The sequence below is a fragment of the Sus scrofa genome, chromosome 4, assembly GCF_054392235.1.
Source record: "Sus scrofa isolate SSC_HxYL_T2T_F1_AM1 chromosome 4, Sscrofa_HxYL_maternal_Yorkshire_Landrace_v2.0, whole genome shotgun sequence".
Classification (NCBI taxonomy): Eukaryota; Metazoa; Chordata; class Mammalia; order Artiodactyla; family Suidae; genus Sus; species Sus scrofa.
Window position 1 is genome coordinate 109835190 of NC_139386.1, and position 22730 is coordinate 109857919.

General features: G+C 41.9%; 1 protein-coding gene across 14 annotated transcripts in view; it reads right to left on the reverse strand.

The window, feature by feature from the left end:
- Window positions 1–5587: 5587 nt before the first annotated feature.
- The window catches only part of SLC22A15 (solute carrier family 22 member 15), a 255205-nt gene continuing 238062 nt past the window's right edge, over window positions 5588–22730 (reverse strand). For 12 of the 14 annotated variants that reach the window (XR_014844386.1, XM_085023482.1, XM_085023479.1 and 9 more), the window contains 4 exons: window positions 13150–13270; window positions 11765–11837; window positions 8754–8942; window positions 5588–8429 (listed from right to left, as the gene is read on the reverse strand). Coding sequence is in view for 11 of the 14 variants with exons in the window: in XM_085023482.1 (XP_084879608.1) it covers window positions 8340–8429; window positions 8754–8942; window positions 11765–11837; window positions 13150–13270 (473 nt within the window). In the remaining 3 variants the exon portion in view is untranslated. Of the gene's footprint in view, window positions 8430–8753; window positions 8943–11760; window positions 11838–13149; window positions 13271–22730 lie in introns of all 14 variants that reach the window. The other 2 variants (XR_014844385.1, XR_001308430.3) reach the window with 1 other exon arrangement.

The following is a 22730-nucleotide window of genomic DNA, read 5'->3' on the forward strand; positions in this document are numbered from 1 at the left end:
AACCCCTAGTCTGGGAACTTCCATACGCTGTGGGTGCAGCCCTAAAAAAAAATTTAAAAAAAACCATCATCAATGTGGTGAAATGCTGCCCTTGATGGTATTAGCATTTTCTCAGTATGCCCTGGAAGAATCAGCCTGGGTGAGGGAGGTTGTTCGGCAGATCACACTCCAGTCGTGGGCAATGCAAAATGTGCTAGACTCCCTCCTCTTCTACATTTTTATAGGTATGACTTGATCCCACTACACAATTAAATGGAGGCAGGCCGTCTGCAACAGCAAAGAGAAAAGCAACTATCCTACATTTGGTGGAAGGCATCTAAAATAATTAAAGTGGCTCTAAGACGCAAAGGCATCTATTGCATTATCCCCAGCAAGCCTATCGTAGCTTCAACAATCTAAACACCCTAATCTGACTTTCAAGCGCTTCCCCAAGCTGAATAGTTTCTGTCTCTGGATCGATTCCTTACCCTGTTCTCTGCCTGAAGAGGCTGACCTGTGTGGACTTTATCAGTGGGCTTCCTTCCACATACTGCCTTCTGTTCTGTGGTTTTGGGAAGCTCTGTCCACATATTGGCAAATTACTCATGTATTAAACTCACCTCCACGTCAAGTGTGTATTTTTGCCCATCTTACACAATCATTTCACTCAAGTCCTTGAAGTTATTTGTTTATTTTTTGTCTTTTTCCCATTTCTTGGTCAGCTTCTGCGGCATATGGAGGTTCCCAGGCTAAGGGTCGAATCGGAGCTGTAGCCGCCAAGCCTATGCCAGAGCCACAGCAACGAGGGATCCGAGCCGCGTCTGCGACCTACACCACAGCTCACGGCAACGCCGGATCGTCAACCCACTGAGCAAGGGCAGGGATCAAACCCGCAACCTCACGGTTCCCAGTCGGATTCGTTAACCACTGTGCCACGAGGGGAACTCCTGAAGTTATGTTTTGAAGCGAAGAAATTCCATTGGATTTTAGTCTATTCAAAATCAATTGTTCTGCAAACTCTATACTGAAGTTATTTTAATACTAAGTTGGCTACATCTGCCCTTGACATTTTTCAATCAATAAAGAATCTCTTATAAGCTTTATATTCCAGAGCTCTAGAGTCTCAGCTGAGAAGTTGTCTAAATGTTCCTGCAGATGCAAAGCTCTTTTTCAAGAGAAATTTAAAGGAAAAGGGTAACTCTTTATCTGGGTGAGAATAACAGTGAGACTTATATTACCACCACGGGACGTCAATAGTCTTGACTATAAAGTGCGGCCCAAAAAGCATTTGAATCTTTTTCTGTTTTTGCTTATGGAGGTGCCCAGGCTAGGGGTCCAATCAGAGCTACAGGTGCTGGCCTACGCCACAGCCACAGCAATGCTGGATCTGAGCTGCGCCTGTGACCTACACCACAGCTCACGGCAATGCCAGATCCTTAACCCACTGAGCAAGGCCAGGGATCGAACCCGCATCCTCATGGATTCTAGTCAGGTTTGTTAACTGCTGAGCCATGACGGGAACTCTGAATTTGAATCTCTTTAATGGGAAACTACTCTTGTCACTAAAAAATTTAATCACGAAATGACTGATCTAGCAAAAATTTGCTAACACTTTGTTCAGCACTGGACATCCACCCACCTCAACACATAGAACATCTAGGTTTTACTCCATTCTATGACTATAAAATGGTACCTATCAATTTCCCTACCAAAGACATTTCATTCATTGTTTGGCTGCTACAGTGGACATCTCTGTACATACCTACCTGCACACTCGTACACTTGGCAAGTACCAAGGCAAATACAGAAGGTATTGTTTCACTTTTTCCCCATGGTTTTATGTGCTTATGAATTCTGAAGTCACTTTCGTGTGACTTCACCAAACTTCTTCTCATTTTACATTAACATACAACAGCATATGAAATACCACGCAATGTACACAGTGGAGTTCCTGTCGTGCGTGGCTCAGCGGAAGTGAATCTGACTAGTATCCCTAAGGACGCAGGTCTGATCCCTGACCTCGCTCGGTGAGTTAAGGATCCAAGGTTGCTGTGAGCTGTGGTATAGGTTGCAGATGTGGCTCAGACCAGGCATTGTTGTGGCTGTGGCGGAGGCCAGTGGCTACAGCTCCAATTTGAGCCCTGACCTGGAAACTTCCATATGCCACAGGTGTGGCCCTAAAAAGACTACAATAAAACAAAACAAAATAAAATAAAAATAAAAATACCATGCAATGTATATAGTAAGGGTAAGCATTATTTTTTTAAACTTCTTTTGGTGATTATACATATGTGGATATGTATGTAGGTAGGTGTGTACTGTGTGTGGCACAGTTTGAAGCATTCTTCTTACAATGGGTTATAGTCAAAATATATGAAAACTCTTCCATGACATATATATATTCTGTAGAAGCAGAATTTCTGTGTTATAGAACATTTACATGTTCAACCTTATGGCCATTGACAACCTAGCTGATGAATAAATTTATACTTTTATCATGACGTAAGTTCCTTTTTCTTATTATCTTCAAAATTTGGCATTAGGACTCTTTTCCTCCAACCTAATGGATTTTGAATAACTTAATGTTGTTTTAATTTCTCTGATCCTCTAGCGAGGTTGAGCAACTTTTCATCTGTGAATTGCCTAACCATATTTTTTGTAAACTTTCCTATTATTTTTCTTTATGATGTGCACGAATTCTTTCTATATTCTGGATATTGAGCTTTGTCTCTTACAGAGGTTGCAAATGTTTTTTCGTAATCTACTGGTTTTCTTTTAAGTCTGTGGTGTGTCTAGTCATATAGAAAGAAGTTTTAAATTTAGATTACTGAAACATATCAATCTTTTTGAAAATGATCTGTGGTGTTTACTTACCTGAAAAATCCCTCTATCCCTCAAGGTCATAAGAACATTCTGCTATATCAGTTTATAATTGTTTTAAATTTTTGCTTTTTCCATTTAAGTCTTCGATTCATTTAGAAATTATTTTTGTTATGATGAGAAGAAAAGTCCTCATTTAATTTTCTTTGAAATGGAAACCCAACGGTTTCCACATCAATAATTTAATTGTCCATTCCTTTCCCACTAATTTGTTATGCTGTCTTCAAAAAATGCCAAATTTTTATTTATGCTTGGTCTTGTTCTGGGATCTTTATTACATTCTACTGATCTATTTGTCTATTGTTGGGCTGACACCACAGCTTCAAAAGTTTCAATATCTAGGAAGTTGAGTCCCTTCTGCTCACTCTTATTCTAGGGGATTGTTGAGTACTTTTGGATTTTTGCTTTTACGTCTGAGTACTAGATTTTCACAGGTTCTATGTAAAAAATTTTGTTAAGATTCTAATCAATATCTCTTCTGACTGTCAACATTTCTGCTGAAACTGCCTCAGCAAAAACAAGTGCTTCCATCCCTGTAGACTCCAGCAGGAAAAAAAAAAAAAGATGCATCACAAATACAGCCTCCACCTCACTTCCATATTTCAAATTCCATCTGAATCTGATGGATGGACCCTTAACTGCAGCCGGATGCCTAGCTACAAAGGGCGTTTGGGAAATGCACATCTTAGCCTTAATGCCTCTGCAGTACAAGAAGACAGGGTAGAACCATGGATTCTAAACTATAGCAGGTCAAGATATCAGTCTAGAAGGTCACAAATGCCATTTAAAAACAAAATAAGAGCTCCCTGGTGGCCTAGTGGTTAGGGATTTAGTGCTGTGGCTCCAGTTCAGTCCCTGGCCTGGGAATTTCTGCATGCCACAGGCATGTCAAAACACAGACACACACACACACAAACAGAATATAAACCATCACTGTAATGAGCAAGAATAAGCATTGTTTCAAGAACGTTTTATACATATATATCTAGTATATATTTGTAAGGTGAGGAGAAAGGGAGGTAGAGAAAGAGACAGAGATAAACACAGAAAGAGGTAGGGGGCAAGGGAGGAGAGAGAATACATTAAAAATGTTTCTTATTGGGGTCATGATCAAGAAAGTCTGAAGGCCAAGGTCCCAGGGAGGTGAAGAGACCCTGTGTGCCAATTCACCTGGCCTACTGTAATACCCCTTCTCTTGCTTAGGAAGTTTCCTTTTATTCCTTGTTTGCTAATAGCTTTTCACTTTAAACAGATGTTGAGTTCTGTCAAACAGTCTCCATGTATCTATTGAGATAATGATAAAGTCTTTCTCCTTTAACATACTACACAGATGGATTTTCCAACAATACATTATCCTTGCATTTCTCTTTCTAAAAATATAGTTATCTCTTGTATCCACTGACTCCCTAACTTTGCTGCAGCCCTTCTCCCGCATACCACCCATAATTTCTAGCAGATTCTGTATTTGCTCAGTGTGTCAAAGAAGCTGCTATACATCCTGACATGTTCTCTAAGGACAGAGGAAAGGTCTATGTTTCACAATTCTTTATTAAATTCACAAGAAACCAACATACTTTCACTTCATCTAGCTAAAACAATCTTTTAGAGGTGTCCAATTTAAGAACTAATGTTCTAACAGGAATTTGTAAGATTTAATAAAAATGGAGGAATAAGTCCTATTAGAAAGCTGCATTTTGGAGTTCCTGTCATGGCACAGTGGTTAACGAATCCAATTAGGAACCACGAGGTTTCAGGTTCGATCCCTGGCCTTGCTCAGTGGGTTAAGGATCTGACATTGCCATGAGTTGTGGTGTAGGTTGCAGACGTGACTCGGATCCTGAGTTGCTGTGGCTCTGGCGTAGGCCAGTGGCTATAGCTCCGATTAGACCCCCTAGCCTGGGAACGTCCATATGCCGTGGGAGCGGCCCTAGAAAAGGCAAAAAGACAAAAAAAAAAAAAAAAAAAAAAAAAAAAAAAAGCTACATTTTCATTCTGATTTAGTAGAGAGATTTATTTCAATATGTTTTTGTTAAGAATATAACTCTATTAATAGTAAAGTACCTTCACAGAAGTTCCCACTGTGGCACAGTGGGTTAAGAGAATAACTCTATTAATAGTAAAGTACCTTCATAGGAGTTCCCACTGTGGCACAGTGGGTTAAGAATAGTAAAGTACTTTCATAGGAGTTCCCACTGTGGCACAGTGGCTTGGGTTGCTGTGGAGGTGCAGGTTCCATCCCTGGCCCCACTCAGTGGGTTAAAGTATCTGGAGTTGCCATGGTTGGGGGGGTGTAGGTTACAGCTGAGGCTTGGATTCAATCCCCGGCCTGGGAACTTCCATATGCCGTGGGTGCGGCCATTAAAAAAAAAAAAGGTACCTTCATCAATTTGACCTCCTTAAAAATACCTGTCCAGATTACCTTTACTTAGGCAATGTCCCAGAAACTTTCATCTGCTTATTTGTTGTATTTTATTTATTTGTTCATTTTTAAATACTAAAGAATATCTACATTGCTTGAAATCAGCCAAATGACAAATAGTGCATTTTCAATGAGCAATGGTTTTAACTCACCAAATCAGGAAACAACACAATTTCTTTCAATCCATCCGTGTAGTGTCAAGGTTCTTGGTAAGCTGTTGAAAAGAACTTTGACCCTGAAAACTCTTGGATTTCTGACGCTTTTCTTGCTGCTTTTTAGGAGAAAAGAAATTCAATTCTGAATCTAATAAAAAGTTTAAATGGATAACTTTTATAAGTCATTTGCACAAACAAAACGTGTTACCTATCAAATAAGAGTTTTCCAGTAATTTAATCAACACAAAGATACTCATGCATATTCTCTACAGTTAATATTCTTCAACAGTTAAGAACAAAAGGAAAAGATGTTTTTATAAAAGGCGAGGGATGAACAAAAACAGTAACTATTAAACTTTGCAAAAGATCACCTAGAAAGAAAACAAAATTTATTGAGGCATCTGACATGAGCAACTGACCGTCAGTGCAGCCTTGGCAACATATGTTCAACCTGTGTATCCTTCACCCTCTTCCCCCACCCTAAAGCTAGAAAAGAGAAAACCCAGGGTCAGAATTAATGGAAACCTCATTTATCCAGCCAGAGGCAGAGGGAACCCCAGTGCCGTGAGAGATGGATACCCTATTGGTCCTTAGATGGAACAAAGCTACAACACTGGTCGCCCCTGGGTGTTGGACCTGCAAGAATGCTATTTTTTAACTTTTAGTTTTCACATTTTTTTACAATGGGAAATAATACTCTTAAAATGCAAAGGCAGCTCCAACCAACCAACCAACAATCATCAATACGTTAGTTTGTTGCTTTATGTTTAACTCCATGAACACAGAAGAGCGTCTTAGTGTCCTTGTAGCGTCTTAGTGTCCTTGTAAATTCTTCATTTCTTTCTCTCTTGATGGTGGACAGGGTCTCCATTTTCCAGAGAAAAGACAGCAAGATTCCACAATTTGGGGGGTTGGGTCAGCTTTGCCTGGGATTTACAATTTCTCTGACAGCCAGAAAGAGTAATTCTTAGTAGGTCTGGACTACGACTAGACACATGCTCTGGGCATGAGATAAATAAACAGCGGTAGAGATGGCCCCTATATCTTTTTTTTTTTTTTTTTTGGTCTTTTTTGTCTTTTTGTCTTTTTAGGGCCACACCCATGGCACATGGAGGTTCCCAGACTAGGGGTCGAATTGGAGCCACAGCTGCCAGCCTATGCCACAGCTGCACCAGATCCAAGCTGCGTTTTCGACCTACACCACAGCTCATGGCAATGCCGGAATCTCAACCCACTGAGCGAGGCCAGGGATCAAACCTGCCACCTCATGGTTCCGAGTCAGATTCGTTTCTGCGGCACCATGATGGGAACTCTGGCTCCTATTTCTAAAGAGCCCAATACCAAATCATGGTCATGAAGGACATAAAAGTACTGTGACAGGAGCTCCCTGGTAACTCAGTGGGTTAAGGATGTGGCATTGTCACTGCTGTGGCTTGGGTCACTGCCATGGTGCAGCTTCGATCCCTGGCCCAGGTACGTCTGCATGTGACAGGTGCAGCCAGAAAAAAGAAAAAAATATATATATATATGAACAAAAACAAAGATAGAGGCTGATATGGTGCAAACCAAGAGGTCAATGGAAGAGGTCAGGTGGGTGTTGGAGCCTATTCAGAGTGAGGCCTCTAAGATTTCCAGAAGCAGACACAGTACTGACATCTCTTTATCGCTAATGAAATTTCTTTCTCCAAGAGATTAGTAGAAAGCAAATTCTGAAAACAGAAATTTTCTCAGTTGGAAAAAGGACCGCAAGGAATAATGTCCAAACTTGTTCACTCCAGGTTAACACGCCTATTTGAGACAATCCTCGGGCTTCGCAAGGAAACATTTTCAGCACATGATTTTAGGAAACTGAGTATGATTTCCATTTATTTGAAGGCTGGTAAGTCTTAATGAAAACTAGTATTTCCTATGACGTCACTGTGCCTTCCATTCAAGCTAACTAAACAGGCCGGGGGCCGATCTAGGACTAGAAAAGTTCTGAAATGCTGCTCAAGTTGCTTCCTGCACCACACCGACAACAAAACAGAAAACTGGGAAAGTAATTCCTTTTCTTCCTTATTAAAAACAGCACATTTTTCCCCTTTTTTAACATGGAAGTGTGCTCAACAAGCCACTTTTTAACAGCCCACCCCCCTTATAAAGCTTGATCATTCACCGGGCATAGTTTGGAAGTTATTGCTGGTGCTAGAGTCTGAGATGGAACTTTTTCTAGAGGCGCGCACACAGGTGGGACGTGACAAAATCACACAGGGAGATGCAGCCACGCTTTGGGCTCTGAGAACATCACTTTGGAACAGGTGGCTTTTCCTAGCAGGTCCCCTGGGGGGGACCCAAAGCACAAGGCGATCAAGCCTTTGTGTTGAGGGCCCCAATCCCATCAGTTAGGGAGACGCTGGAAACCCACGGGCCACGCAAATGACCTCTCTGAGCTTCTCCTCCGGCACAAAAATGAAACGTGAACACCAACTTGCCTCCAAGGATTCCTGGTGAGGAGCAACTGAGAGGGGCGGACGTCAGATATGGTACACAGGTTACATCTTCATGGTGAGAAGATGTTTTACATATTTGCCTTCAGGTCACGATGAAACTGAAAACCAATCCAACTTCTGGAAACACATTAGCTTACTGACCCTGGCATGTGGATGACAGTCGTCTGGCCAGCGGTCATGACTCTGAGCTAAAGCAGAACTGGGGGCAAAGGAACAGCTCTTCACTGGAGGCAGGGTTGTCCTCGTTCATGAAATCGCTTCTCCAGCTTCCTCGGTGCCTCAAAGACATCAGGCCACGCGGAGCACCATCTGCGTTTGTTCAAGCCAATCTTTCCACAGCCCCCTCCAGGCTCCTGGGAGAAGGGGTTCTCACCGGGGGCGCTGGTCCTCTGCTTCCGAGAGGGAGTCTGGGGCTTTTCACTTGATCATCTGAGTCTCTTCATCTGCGTCGTAAAACTCTTCTTCTTCCTCACTCTCGCTCCCTAAAGGGCTGTCCTTGCCCGCAGACTAAGGGACGAAACGGAGAAAAGGGCAGTGAGATGACGTCATGACGTTCCCAACGTAAACCACTGTCCGGCAGTTCAAGGGACGAATGCACTTCGATGACATTTGTTCCGCTACGAATCGGCCCCAGAAGGGGTCTAGGAAAACTAACGACATCATCTTTATGTCTCTGAAAATCAGCTTTTAGTAGATCCTACTTTGGTTTTCCATCAGTTTTGCTCAGTTCCATTTAATCTAACCTAACTTCCTCTCCGCCCCTCCCCCGCCCCCCAAAACCTATCATCATCCAAGTGGTAAATGTGAACGATGAGAAAAATTCCGCCATACCTGAGGGGGATCCAAGGTCTGCAAAGATAACGCCTCCTCCCCCAGCCTCCGATAGGAATACACCTGAAGGTCAGAAAACGTCTCCAGCAACGGACTGTTAAGGGTTTCGGGTAATAATAAACTCAGGAGGCCTGAAGTCAGCCCCGTGGCGCCAAAGACGATGAAGGGTAAAGACCATTGCACGTACTTCTGTCGGGGCAGGGAGTGGAATGGAAATAAACAAAACCTCAGTGTGAGTTTCCCAGCAGGTGACATCAGCAGTCTTGTGACCCAGGACCCACCATGGTTACCGTCCAGGTCAGGCCTTCCCAGGAGAAGACACTAGAAAGCCCTTCTTCTCCATCCCTTAGAGAATTACCCCAGGGAAACCAGAGGGAGTCAGCTGCAGAGATGGGAGGGAGCAAATAAAAAGAATAGCATGGGAGTTCCCGTCATGGCTCAGCCGTCATGAACCAAACTAGGATCCAGGAGGACATGGGTTCCATCTCTGGCCCCACTCAGTGGGTTAAGGATTTGGCATTGCCAGGAGCTGTGGTGTAGGCTGCCGATGCGGTTTGGATCCCTTGTGGCTGTGGCTGGCAGCTGCAGCTCCAATTCGACCCCTTTCCTGGAAACTTGCATATGCCACAGATGCAGCCCTAAAAAGGCAAAAAAAAAAAAAAAAAAAAAAAAGGTCAGCACAACATGTGGATCAGAGGTGGACGTGGCAGGATTCCCATGCATGGGGTGGGGACCGTGGGGAAGGGAAGGGGCCTTGGCTGTCTGAGCAGGGCAGACACAGCCAGAGTGTGGGGTGAGTCTGACACCCAGCTCCCACTCCAGGCAAGCGGCTATGACAGTGATCTCCACACACTCTTCACACACCCCAGACAGATGCCGGTGATGGACTTCAACGTACTCAACCCTGGAATTGGCCAAACGGTCCCATATACCTGTGCTGGCTCACTAAGCATGGGAACTGAGAGGCTTGGGGGTTAAACGTATCACTATCCTGAAAGGGAAGAGAAAAGCCTAGAGAAAGCCATACACACGGTTTGGAAATGACCTGTGTTGAACGTGGTAGAGGGCCTGTCCAAAAGACCGCCTCAGGAACCTGTAAATCGTTTATTTACATACAAACTATTTCAAAGATAAGACCACAGTCCTTGCAGGACCTGGCTCTGGGAGATTTCTGAGCTGATGACCATTCTTGAATTCCTGCACGGGAGCCACCCAGCTTTATCATCTGGTTTGGGCTCCAAAATTCTGTGGGGCAGCCCCCTATGAGTTAGGAAGTCCTTTCGGATAAAACAACACCTGCCCCAGCACTGTGAGCGTGTGGTTGGACCTCTTCTCAACTCAGTGGGACTCAGCAGTGGAGACACGGGGCTGGGTAAGATAATATTCTAGGGCAACCACCCAAAGCTGGGTATCTTTCATGGTAAACACTTGAAGGTGGGCACATTTTGCAGAACAGAACTAATATGACTCTTCCTAAGACGTGTATTGTGACCTAAAATTGAGCATGATTTACATGGAGAACTATCCAGAAAGAGGAAGTGGATCCCACGTCTTCAAGAAAAGAAAAGGTTACCCTGACATTTAGAAATGTCTGTACTAGGACATGGGGAGCAGCTGCCAGAGAAGCAGCTGTCCACAGAACAGGCTCAGAGCCCCAGGCCGCACCTAGTCCCACCTCAGCGAGTCTCAGCTGGAAAAGACCTAGAGGAGGCCAGGCAGAGGTGCTCAGAGGCACCTTGGGATCTTCCTTAGAACTTGACTGATGGATGCTAGGGTTGCCATTTTACTAGATCTCTTCTAATTTTCTTTTCCAAGTGGCGTGCTGAGTTCTCCTCACTATTGAACAAATTTAGTATGTATATATATATATAGGCTTTTTTTTTTTTGCCTTTTTAGGGCCGCGCCCATGGCATATGGAGGTTCCCAGGCTAGGGGTTGAATTGGAGCTGTAGCTGCTGGCTATGCCACAGCCATAGCAACGCAGGATCCGAGCCGCATCTGCAACCTACACCACAGCTCACGGCAATGCTGGATCCTTAACCCACTGAGCGAGGCCACCTTATGGTTCCTAGTCAGATTTGACTCTGCTGCGCCATGACGGGAACTCCTAGTTAACATATTTAACATACTTATTCATTTACTTTTTCTTCTTTTTAGAGCTGCACCTGTGGTACACGGAAGTTCCCAGGTGAGGGGTTGAATCGGAGCTGCAAGCTGCCGGGCCACAGCCACAGCCACACTGGATCTGAGCCACATCTGTGACCTACATCAGAGCTCATGGCAATGCCAGATCCATAACCTACTGAGCGAAGCCAGGGATCGAACCTGCATCCTCATGGACACAATGTCATATCCTTAACTGGCTGAGGCACAAGGAGGACTCCATTTAACAGGACCTGCCTTGTATGGTTATGGTGAAGACGGCATGAGCGATGTATGTAAAGAGCTTGGCACAGAGCCGGGCACACAGCAGACACGTAGGAACTGTTCACTACTCGACGAACTTAAATGAGGGCAAGAAGGGGCAAGCTGATTAGCTGCCTCTCTAATGACTACAGGAGATCCCTGGGCAGGATCCACCTGCCCTGATGAATCCTTACTCTAAAAGGCATAAGGTTCACAAAATACATTTGTATCAGGCTTATTTTTTTTGGGGGGGGGTGTCTTTTTAGGGCCACACCTGCAGCATATGGAGGTTCCCAGGCTAGGGGTCCAATCGAAGTTGTAGCTGTCGGCCTACACCACAGCCACAGACACGTAGGAACTGAGCCACATCTGCAACCTACACCACATCTCACGGCAACGCCGGATCCTTAACCCACTGAGTGAGGCCAGGGATCAAATCCTCAACCTCATGGTTCCTAGTGGGACTCGTTTCTGCCGTGCCATGACGGGAACTCTTGTGTCAGCTGATCTTAATGGCAGCTGTCAGTTACCTCTCTCTACTCAAAAGCATAAACGTTTTCAAAGCAGAGAATCAAGAAAAACAAAACTAGGAGGTACAAACCAACCAGTGAGGGGATGAAGGGAGCGATAATCCCACCAACTCGGGAGAACATGGAACAAGTTCCAAGCCCGACGTTCCTGAAAGGCACAAGAAAAAGTTACCAAAAAAAAAAAAAAAAATGATCAGTTAGTTCTAGGGGAACAATTTAAAGACGATGGGAGATGGTGGGCCCATAATAACATATCCCAAAGTGGAAGCACAGGATGCTATCAAGAACTCCCTACTAGAACTTTCTGTGATGCTGCAAATGTTCTGTAATTACCTTGTCCAATATGGAAGCCACCAGGCACAGGCAGCTGCTGAATGTTCAAGGAGACTAAAAATGAGGAACTGAAGTTTTAATTCATTTCATTTTAATGAATTTAAACCGAAATACCTATGTGCGATATTGGACCAGTGCGAGTATAGAGGCTGGTGTGGTGATGGGCACATAAATATTTGTTGTTACAGATTTTTGTGTCTTAGGGCTCCTATCGGTTAAAACAGCCATAGAGGATCCAGGATTTTGTGATCTGAAAAGTCTGCCCATCTCTTTAAACTCATCTAATAAACTACGAAAGGATCAGGCATATAAATAGAAGCCGACAACATATATTCTCAGGAAGGTGAGAATACTGCCTTCCTGAGGAGTCTAGGTGTCAAAGAGGGGAGAGGAAGTGAGAATGATAAGGGTTATAGGTAAGGTGACCACAGATCACCCCATTATCTCAGCCAAATTCTTTTTTCTTTTCTTCTTTTTTTTTGCTTTTTAGAGCCACACCTGAGACATACGGATGTTCCCAGGCTAGGGGTCAAATCGGAGCGGCAGCTGCCACCACAATCACAGCCACAGCAACGCAGGATCTGAGCCATACCTGCAACCTGTATCATCACGGCAATGCCAATCCCCAACTCACTGAGCGAGGCCAGGAATCGAACCCGATTCCTCATGGATACTAGTCGGGTTCATTGCCACTGAGCCACAATGTGAACGCCAGCATTATTTTTTTTAAGGTGCATATTTTATGCTAAAATGTAGGCTCTCTGATAACAAGGACCTTGTCCCCTGGTCCATCATGTGCCTGACACAGGAAGGTGATTGAATAACTCAAGTTCACTGAAATAAAAACGACATCTGAGCACTATTTGGCTGATGGGGTATGTTTAGTGTACAGTACTTCCCTCACGACCAACACGAGGAAATTCAGCCCACGACAAAGATGCATCCTCCTTGGCCAAGCAGGCACAGAGCAGCGTCCAGAGTGTCTGGCTCACAACGGCTTGCCAAGTTGCTGCTGACCCACAACCACACTGTGCTCCAGGGGAAGTGAGGACCACATCTCCATCAATGCAAGAAACCTACCACAAAACGCAGGATGCTGTGGGGAGAGGGCTGTGTGCAAGACATACCTGATGACAGTGGGGTACAGCTCCGAGGTGTAGATATAGACCACGTTGAAGGCAGCGCTGATGGTCAGCTTCCCCAGCAGGGACAAGGAATGGCTGTTCACCACGGCGAACACACCTGTGTCTGAGGAGGACAAGTGCCACACCTGTGAGGTCCTCGGTGGAGAAAAACTTCTTTCAGGGACACATTTAATGCTGAAGGAGCAAGAGGCGTCCATATTGATCCAGACAGCAAAGAGGCAGGGTAACCGAACACACATTCAGAAGGTTTAATCGGCACACACAGCACGCGGCAGCTATTTCTCAGGGTTTTGGCCATCCCAGGAAGTCTTACACAGTGGCTGTCACGATGCATGATTAGACCTGCGCTTGCTCCCAAAAGACAGAGCTCCCTGAAAACTTCTGTCCTGGAGTCAGGCTAAGCTTCATGGAAATTGTAAATTTCACCTGCCAAAGGGTGTTACTTCCCTTCCCTGTCTACCCAACCCGTTCAACCATCAATGACGTAATGATGAGTCCTAGCCGTGAGAGGAGAAGGTCCAGAAAAACTCCTGTCTTCAGTTTGCATTCTTTGACGCTCCAGTGCAAAGATAAGAAACAGACCCATTAAACTACTACCGGAGGATAAAAACCATGCATGTGTTCTAAAGAGCAAGACACTAACTATGGGACTACTTTTCACCCTTCCTCCTCCCCAGCATCTTACTTGGGTTACTCATCCATAAGGATATTTGACTTTCATAATGTAACTGCAATTACATGAAATGCAAAAATACAGCTTATGCCAGTTCACTTTCTTTTCAAAAAAATGCTATCAATTGTCCAGTGGGTCTTTCCTTTATCGATACTATCTTCTCTGAGAGCGTACAATTTAATTACTCCCTTTCAAACATATTTAATCTCTTCCTTTCGGCAACCCACCAGCCTCTACCATCAAAATAACCGTTTTCTTCTTCTAAAGAAAATGCAATAATTCTCATCGACTCTATGGTGCTGTCCGCCCTTCACGGTCAAACATCTCCAATGAGCAACCAGCTCTCTGTTTCCGCAAATGCATCTGCCCTGTAACTCATGACAATGTGGTTCCCGTCCCATCCCCTCCTGAAACTCCTCTTTCTGAAGGTCAACAGCAGTGTCCTAATCACCAAAGTCATTTCCTCTCATTCTCCTTGGCATTTCTGCCTAATAGAACACACCTGTCCCCTCCCTGGGACAGAGCTGATGCTTGGCTCCTGTAAACCCCTCTTCCCTTCAGTAACTCCAATGCAGTCTCTTCTCCCCTTGACCTCCGTGGCCCCTATTTCCCAATTCATGCAACTGGCATGCTTCAGACACTCTCTGGGGGCAACGTCCTTTTCCATCTTGTTTGCCCCCAATATGTTTGGAGATGTCTCTGGCTAAGGCCTTGTTTGTGTCTGTTTTCCTCCCAACACCTCCCATAGTCGGAGGCACAGTGATGCTCACGAAATATTTACTGAATGAGTAAGTGTGAGGACTACAACAGGGATTCATTTAAGTGAAAAGAAGCTGTGTTCATGCTCTCAGCGTCTGAGGAGGGAGGCACATGAGACACTCCATTCCAAAATACAAGGTTCATATTCCCAGCCTCACTATGAAATAAATCTTCATCTACTTTAAAGATGGCGTTCTGAACGCAGTGGCCCAGGCACTGCCAACCTCGACCATCTGGGGCCTTCTTCTCTTCTGCCAGGCTATTTGGAAGAGTGTGTCGGCAATTTTAAGTTCTGAATATGTTATTTTAAGCCATGAAGTGCTTCTGGAAAAAGAATCGTGACCGAGATATAGGTCTGGACTTTTGATATCTAACAACTTCAATTAAACCAATAATGACAGCAAATCAAATTCATCGAGTATCTTCCAGAAAAGCGAGCGAGGCAGGAAGAGGTCTTGGGTGGCACTGAAGCAAACAGAACTGTGCATGTTTGCTTGACTGCAAATGATCTTTGTTTTCAACCCATCTTTCAGGTGGCATCTTTCAGAACCATTTTGGAGGCACTACAACATCTTTAAAACTGGTTAGGGGATTGCCATCCTGAAAATGAAGTTCAATTAACATGTCAGAAAAGGTTTATCATCTAAATATCCACAAGATCCCAGGCTGGAAGCTGTGACCCCTGCCAGGCTCAGGACACTTTCAGTCGTGGCCCAGGCCTGGGGAGCCTGGCCGTATCCAGGTGACAAAGTGCTTCCACCAGCCTGACACTTCATCCGATGCCTGAAACTTCTCTCCTACCTGTCAACAGTCTGCAGTGGCCATTTAAACTTGGCGGAACTCACTTTCTCCCAAGGTAGCCCGTGTGTCAAGGTGAAACTGTTCTGCTTATAAGGCAATTACTTCTTAGCCTGCCTGTGGAGGTTCTGGGCTGTTGTTTGCCACGAGTTAGTGTTTAGGAAGGCTTTGCGACCACTAAGCTGATTTCTGACCTTGGTTCTTTATCAGAAAATGAAATCAGATATTATTGGCTATTACCAATAAATGAGGAGAGTGACTGCTTAGATAAAAAAAAAAAAAGAGTGACTAAAAGGAAAAATTAAGTTCACTTATTTTTGGGGAAAAGGAGGGGATTTTCAACATACTTGTATCCTTCGAAGTATTGAACTTAAGAAGTTATCATTGATTTTGATGATGCAGCTACTAAGAACGTCATTTTGGGAACTAATTATATAAAGTTTTGGAACTTCATATAATTCTCTTGAAATCTAATTATATGAGTCCACTGGGGTCATCAGAACAAAACGTCTCAGTATCTTACAGTCACGTTTCACTGATCCAAAAGAGTACAAATTAATCATCCACTTCATTCACTTGGTGATTACAGTAAATTTATGCATATGTTAAAATTTTAAGACAGCTGTAGGTCCTCTACTATAATACATAAGTTGGGCAAAGAACCACAATTCATCTTGCTTCCCTTTGGCTTTTTTTTTTTTTTTTCCCGAAAAAAGATGATCACATGTGCAGGAAATTCTGTCACTATGGTTTCACTATTTCTGGAATTTCACATGAATGAAATAATTCTGTTTGCAGACTTCTGCGAAGTCTAGTTAATATAACATGTGTGACGTTTTTCCACATTGCTGCAGGTATCGGTAGGTCATAGCTCATTCCTTTATTTTTGTTGAGTAATTCATTGTATGGATGTAACGTAATTTATTTATCCATTCCTCAGGTGAGGGGCATCTGGGTTCCTGCCAGTTTGGGGCTATTATTAATAAAGTTATTATGAACATCTGCATCAAAGACCTTGTATGGATCTATGCTTATGCTTCTCCTGGGTAAAGTTGAATTGGATGATAAATGTATGTTTCATTTTAAAAATAGGCTGCTAATGGTTTCCAGAGTGTCTGTACCACTTTACAGTTCTATCAGCAGTATATGAGAATTCCAGTTCTTATCACTGCCAACATTTAGTACGGTCAATCTCGTTAATCGTAGCTATTCTAACAGGCGTGTAATGGTATCTCACGGTGGTTTTTTTCCCTAAGTTTTACTGAAGTATAGTTAATTTACAAGGCTGTGATCATTTCTGCTGTACAACAAAGTGACCAAGTCATGCATATACACATATCCATTCTCTCTCAGATTCTTTTCCCACGTAGATTGTCACAGAAGACTGGGTAGAGTTCTCTGTGCTATATAGCAGGTCCCCGTTGGCCAGTCATTCCACATTCCACCTCAATGTGCCTATGCCAGTCTCAAACCCCAGTCCATCCCTCCCACCCCGCCACTTGTCCCCTTTGGTAATCATAAGTTGTCCAAAGTCTGTGAGTCTGTTTCTATTCTGCAAGGAAGTTCATTTGTATCCTTTTTTTAGATTCCACATATAAGTGATGTCATACGGTGTTTGTCTTTCATTGTGTAATGTCACTTAGTATGACAGTTTCTAGGTCCATCCGTGTTTCTGCAAATGGCATTATTTCATTCTTTTTTACAGCTGAGTGATATTGCATTGTACGTATGTACCACATCTTCTGGATCCACTCCTCTGTTGATGGACATTTAGGTTGTTTCCATGTCTTGGATGCAATGTAAATCGTGCTGCAGTGAACAGTGGGATGCATCTCATAGTGGTTTTAATTTCCATTTCCTAGTGTCTAATGATGTTGAACACCTTTTCCCATGCTTATTTTCCATGTTTATATCATTTTGGAAAAGTGTCTGTTCAAACCTTTTCCCAATGCTTTCTCATCACTGAACTGTCAGAGTCCATTCTACCTTCTGGGTACAAGCCCTTTATCAAGTAGATGTTTTACAAATATTTTTCCCAGTCTGTCCCTTGCTTTTCCCTTCCTTGATAATGTCTTTTGAAAAGGAAACATTTTAATTTTGATGAAGTCTAAGTCATGACGTTTTCTTGGTGCTTTTTGTCATATTTAAGAAATCTCTGCCTAACCAAAGTCACTGACATTTTCTTCCATGCTCTGTTTTAGAAGTTGTGTAGTTTTAGCCTTTATACTGTTGATGGGAAAAAAAAAAAAAAAAGCACAACCTAAAAGGTGGCAATTATGTTTTATTCCACAGACATAATGAGAACTTAAGCCTGGGAGATAGCCTCTCAGATAGCTCTAAGGGATTGCTCCCATAACGTAAGGGAGGAACCAGGCTATATAGGAATTTTCGCAAAAAAAAAAAAAAAAAAAAAAAATCCCTAAAAAACCAGGGAGTCAGAACATCAAAAGATTACTGTCAATTAAAGAAAAACCAGACATTTCAGTTAATGAATTTAGCACGTTTCTACATATGGGAGGATGCAAGGATCCAGACTCTCTGAAATCATTTTGATATGCACCTTAACTATCTAGAGCTAGTATCTTGTTTTCTCCATCCTGAATCCCCTGAGGGTGCCTTGTGGGGGCGGGGGGGGGGGGGGTGGCTGACGATTACTGGATGGCTGCAAGATCTTTTGTTTACCGACCTGGCTGTAACATCTTTTGTTTACTGATATGGCAGGTAACACCCTTTGCCCACAACACTTAGGTTTATCAGCCACTTCAAGTCAATTACTGCATATGATATAATGGGGAGGTGGAAGATAAATTTTTTACATCTGGATATCCAATTATTTCAGCACCATTTGTTGAAAAGATTGTCTTTTCCTAATTGAATTGACGTGTCATCAAAAATCAACTGACCATGTGTATTATTCTTTGTGTGCTATGATTGAAGAAAACATCTTTAAAAGGTGAATAAAATCTCAGTCCCCTCAAAAATAAAATGAAAATCAATTGACTATATATATGGGTCTATTTCATACTCACTTATGTTTTACTACCTATGTATCTACTCGTGCCAATATCAGGCTGTCTAGATTAATATAATTTTGTAGCAAGTTTTAAAATCAGGTAGGATAAAGTCCTTCGACTTACTTTTTCTTTGTTTTAGATCATTCAATATACATTTGTTGTACCTTCTAAACTATTTGGCACATGCTACATGTTATTGAATATGCAGGGAGAGGTAAAACAGACATAATACCCTTTTCCGTCTTTGGAAGCAGTATAACTTCCAGTTGAGTCATCCAAAATAAACTAGCCCTAGCTTCAATCAGATCAGTCAGGGTAAAACTATTTACCATAAACTAGTAAATGTTGGCAGATGTTTAACAAAACTATTGCACTGTTATGGACTGTAACTGCCAACCCATACCCCAGCAACGCCAGATCTGAGCCACACCTGCGACCTACACCATAGCTCCCAGTAATGCCAGATCCTTAACCCACTGAGCGAGGCCAGGGATTGAACCCGCAACCTCGTGGTTCCTAACCGGATTTGTTTCCGTTGAGCCAAGATGGGAACTCTGTAACTTGCTTTTTCTTGATAAAAATTTTTTTGGCTATTCTAGATCCTTTGCATTTCCATAGAAATTTTAGTATTATTAACTCATCATTACCTATCAGCAAAAATTAGCCTGCCAGAAATTTTATTGGAATTATGTAGCAGATAGATTGATTTGGGGAGAACTGACATCTTAATGTTTTCTTTTTTCTTTTTAAAACAAGCTTTTTTTGTTAAGGTATAGTTGATTTACAATGTTGTGCCAATTTCTGCTGTACACATCTTAATATTTTCTGATCCTTGAGCATGTAAACTTGGTAAGCTTTTTATTATTATTATTCCCACCAATTTATTTATTTAGTCTTCTTTAATTTCACCAATGTTTCATATTTTATAGTTTTCTATAGGTCTATACATATTTATAAAATTTATCCCAAAATATTTTATATTTTAAATTTTCTATAAATGGCATTGTTTTATTTTTTATAATGATTTTTATTTTTTCTATTATAGTTGTTCAGTGTTCTGTCGACTTTCTACTGTACAGTAAAGTGACCCAGTCACACACACACATACATATATGTGTGTATATATATATATTTATTTATTCTTTTTCTCACATTATCCTCCCTCATGCTCCATCACAAGTGACTAGATATAGTTCCCAGTTCTATACAGCAGGATCTCATTGCTTAGGCATTGTTTTATTTACATTCTAAATTGTTTGTTGCTAATATACATAAATAAAATTATGTATCGCATGACTCTGCTAAATTCATCTATTAATTTTAATAGGTTTTTAAAATACATTCCTTAGGATTTACTATGCAGACAATCATGAGGCCTTGCGAATAAAAATAGTTTTATTTCTTCCTTTTCAATTTAGATCCCTCTAATTTCTTCTTTTTGAAAATTATTTTTATTGGAGTATAGTTGATTTATAATATTGTATTAATTTCAGCTATACAGCAAAGTGATTCAGACACACACACACACACACTTTTTTATTTCTATGTTCTTTTTCATTATGGTTTATTTCAGGATGTTGAATATAGTTCCCTGTGCTATACGTAGGACCTTGTTTATCCATTCTATATATAATAATTTGCATCTGCTAACCCCTAACTCCCGGTCCATCTCTCCCCTACCTCCTATCCCCTTTGGCAACCACAAGTCTCTTTACATCTGTGAGTCTGTTTCTATTCTGTACATAAGTTCTTTTTTCTTTTGTCTTTTGAGGACTGCACCCTCAGCATATGGAAGTTCCCAGGCTACGGGCTGAATCAGAGCTGCAGCAGCCAGCCTATGCCAGAGCCACAGCAATGCCAGATCCAAATCATATCTGCGACCTACACCACAATGCACAGCAGTGGTGGATCCTTAACCCACCGAGCGAGGCCAGGGATCAAATCCGCAACCTCATGGTTCCTAGTGGGGTTCATTTCTGCTGTGCCACGACGGGAACTCCCTACTTTGTTTTTTTATAGCTGAGTAATATTTCTGTGTGTGTGTGTGTGTGTGTGTGTGTGTATGAGTACCACATCTTTACCCATTCATCTGTTTGGACATTTAGGTTGCTTAGGTTGTTTCCATGTCTTGGCTATCGTAAATAGTGCTGCTATGAACATTAGGGGGCATGTGTCATTTTGTTTTTTACTTTTATTTTTTGTCTTCATTTAGGGCCACAACCGTGGCATATGGAAGTTTCCAGGCTAGGGGTTGAATTGGAGGTACAGCTGCCGGCCTATGCCACAGTCGCACCAGATCTGAGCCGCATCTGCAACCTACTCCACAGCTCAGGGCAATGCCGGATCCTTAACCCACTGAGCAAGGCCAGGGATCGAACCTGCAACCTCATGGTTCCTACTTGGATTCGTTTCCACTGCACCACGACACGAACTCCACATGTATCATTTTGAATTACAAGTTTTGTCTGGATATATGCCCAGGAGTGGGATTTCTGGGTCATACGGTAATTCCGTTTTTAGTTTTTTTGGAGGAAATTTCATATTGTTTTCCATAGTGGCTATACCAACTTATATTTCCACCAACAGTGTACGAGGGTTCCCTTTTCTCCACACCCCCTCTGGCGTGTTATCTGAAGACTTTTTAGTGATGGCCATGCTGACTAGTGTGAGGTGGTACTTTGTTGTCATTTTCATTTGCATTTCTCTAATAATCTCATTTATTTATTTTTTCTTTGTAGGGCCATATCTGCAGCATATGGAAGTTCCGGCGCTAAGGGCTAAATAGGAGCTTCAGCTAAGCCCTACACCACAGCCAGCAACACCAGATCCAAGCCTCATCTACAGCTTATACCGCAGCTTGCAGCAATGCCTGAATCCTTAACCCTCTGAGCAAGGCCAGGAATCAAACCCACATCCTCCAGACACTGTTTTGGTTCCCCACTGCGCCACAATGGGAACTCCTAATTTCTTTTTACTGTCTTATTGTATTCACTAGTAATTTGAATTCACATTGTAATTTCAGTACAATGCCCCACAGAAGTGGCAAGAATGCATATCCTTGCCTTTAAACAAAACCAAAAAAACTAAAACTAAACAAAAACTAAACAACCACTCCCCCAAAACTAAACAAGCATTTAGTTTTTCACTATTAACTGTGACATAAGCTACAGGTTTTCCTTTATCAGAGTAATAAAACTTCTACCTCTAGGTGCTGTTAGTTTTTGTAAAGAATGGGTATTAAAATCCTGACACGTGTTTTTTCCTATGTGTATCGAAATGATCATAGGATTTATTTTTTCCTTTTTGGTCTTTCAATACTGTGAATAACTGATTAGCTTTTGAATGTTAAAACCACCTTGCATTTTGGGGATAAACACTGCTTGCTCATGATGTATATCCTTTTTATTCATGGCTGAACTGAATCTGTTAATATTTAGTTAAGGATTTTTACATTTATATTAATGAGTCTGTAGTTTTCTTACAAGATCTTTGTTTGGTTTTAGTATCAGACTAATTGCTGGCCTCACAGACTGGGTTGGGAGAGTATTCCTTCTTCTTTTTTTTTTTTTTTTACTTTCTACAAGAATGTATAGAATTATATTGTTTCTTCCTTGTGTGTTATAATAACGTGACAGCGAAGCCATCTGGACTTAGAATTCTCTTTGTGGGAATGTTTTAAACTACAAATTAAATTTCTTTACTGGATAAAAGGCTATTCAGCTTATCCATGTTTTTGAGTACAGTTTGGTAGTTTGTGTCTTTCAAGGAATTTATCCTTTTTGCCTGAGGATAAATTGGCATGAAAATGGTCATAATAGTCCCTTATAGATGCCTAAAGTTCCTGTAGCGATGTCCCTCTTTCATTCCTGATGTTGGTAATTTGTGCCTTCTCTCTTTTTGCTGTATTAGTTGGGCTAGAGGTTTACTGATTTTATTGAACTCAAAGAACCTGCTCTTGGTTTCATTGATTTCTATTATTTTCCTATTTTTATGTTACTGGGTTTTGCTCTTATGTTTATTCTTTTGCTTACTTTGTGTTTGTCAGTCTTTTTTTTTTTTTTTAATTGTCTCTTAAGGGAGACACTTAATCATTGACTTGAAAACTTCCTTGTTTCTGATATATTTGTTAATTATACAAATATCCCTCTAAGTACTGTTGTACCACATCCCACAAACTCGATCTATTACACTTTAATTATTGCTTAATTAAAAATATTTTCTAATTTCCTTTGTGCTTTGTTCTTTGATCCATGTGTTTTTAGAAGAATGTTTTTAAAAATTCAAATATTTGAGGCCATCCTGATATCTTTCTGTTATTG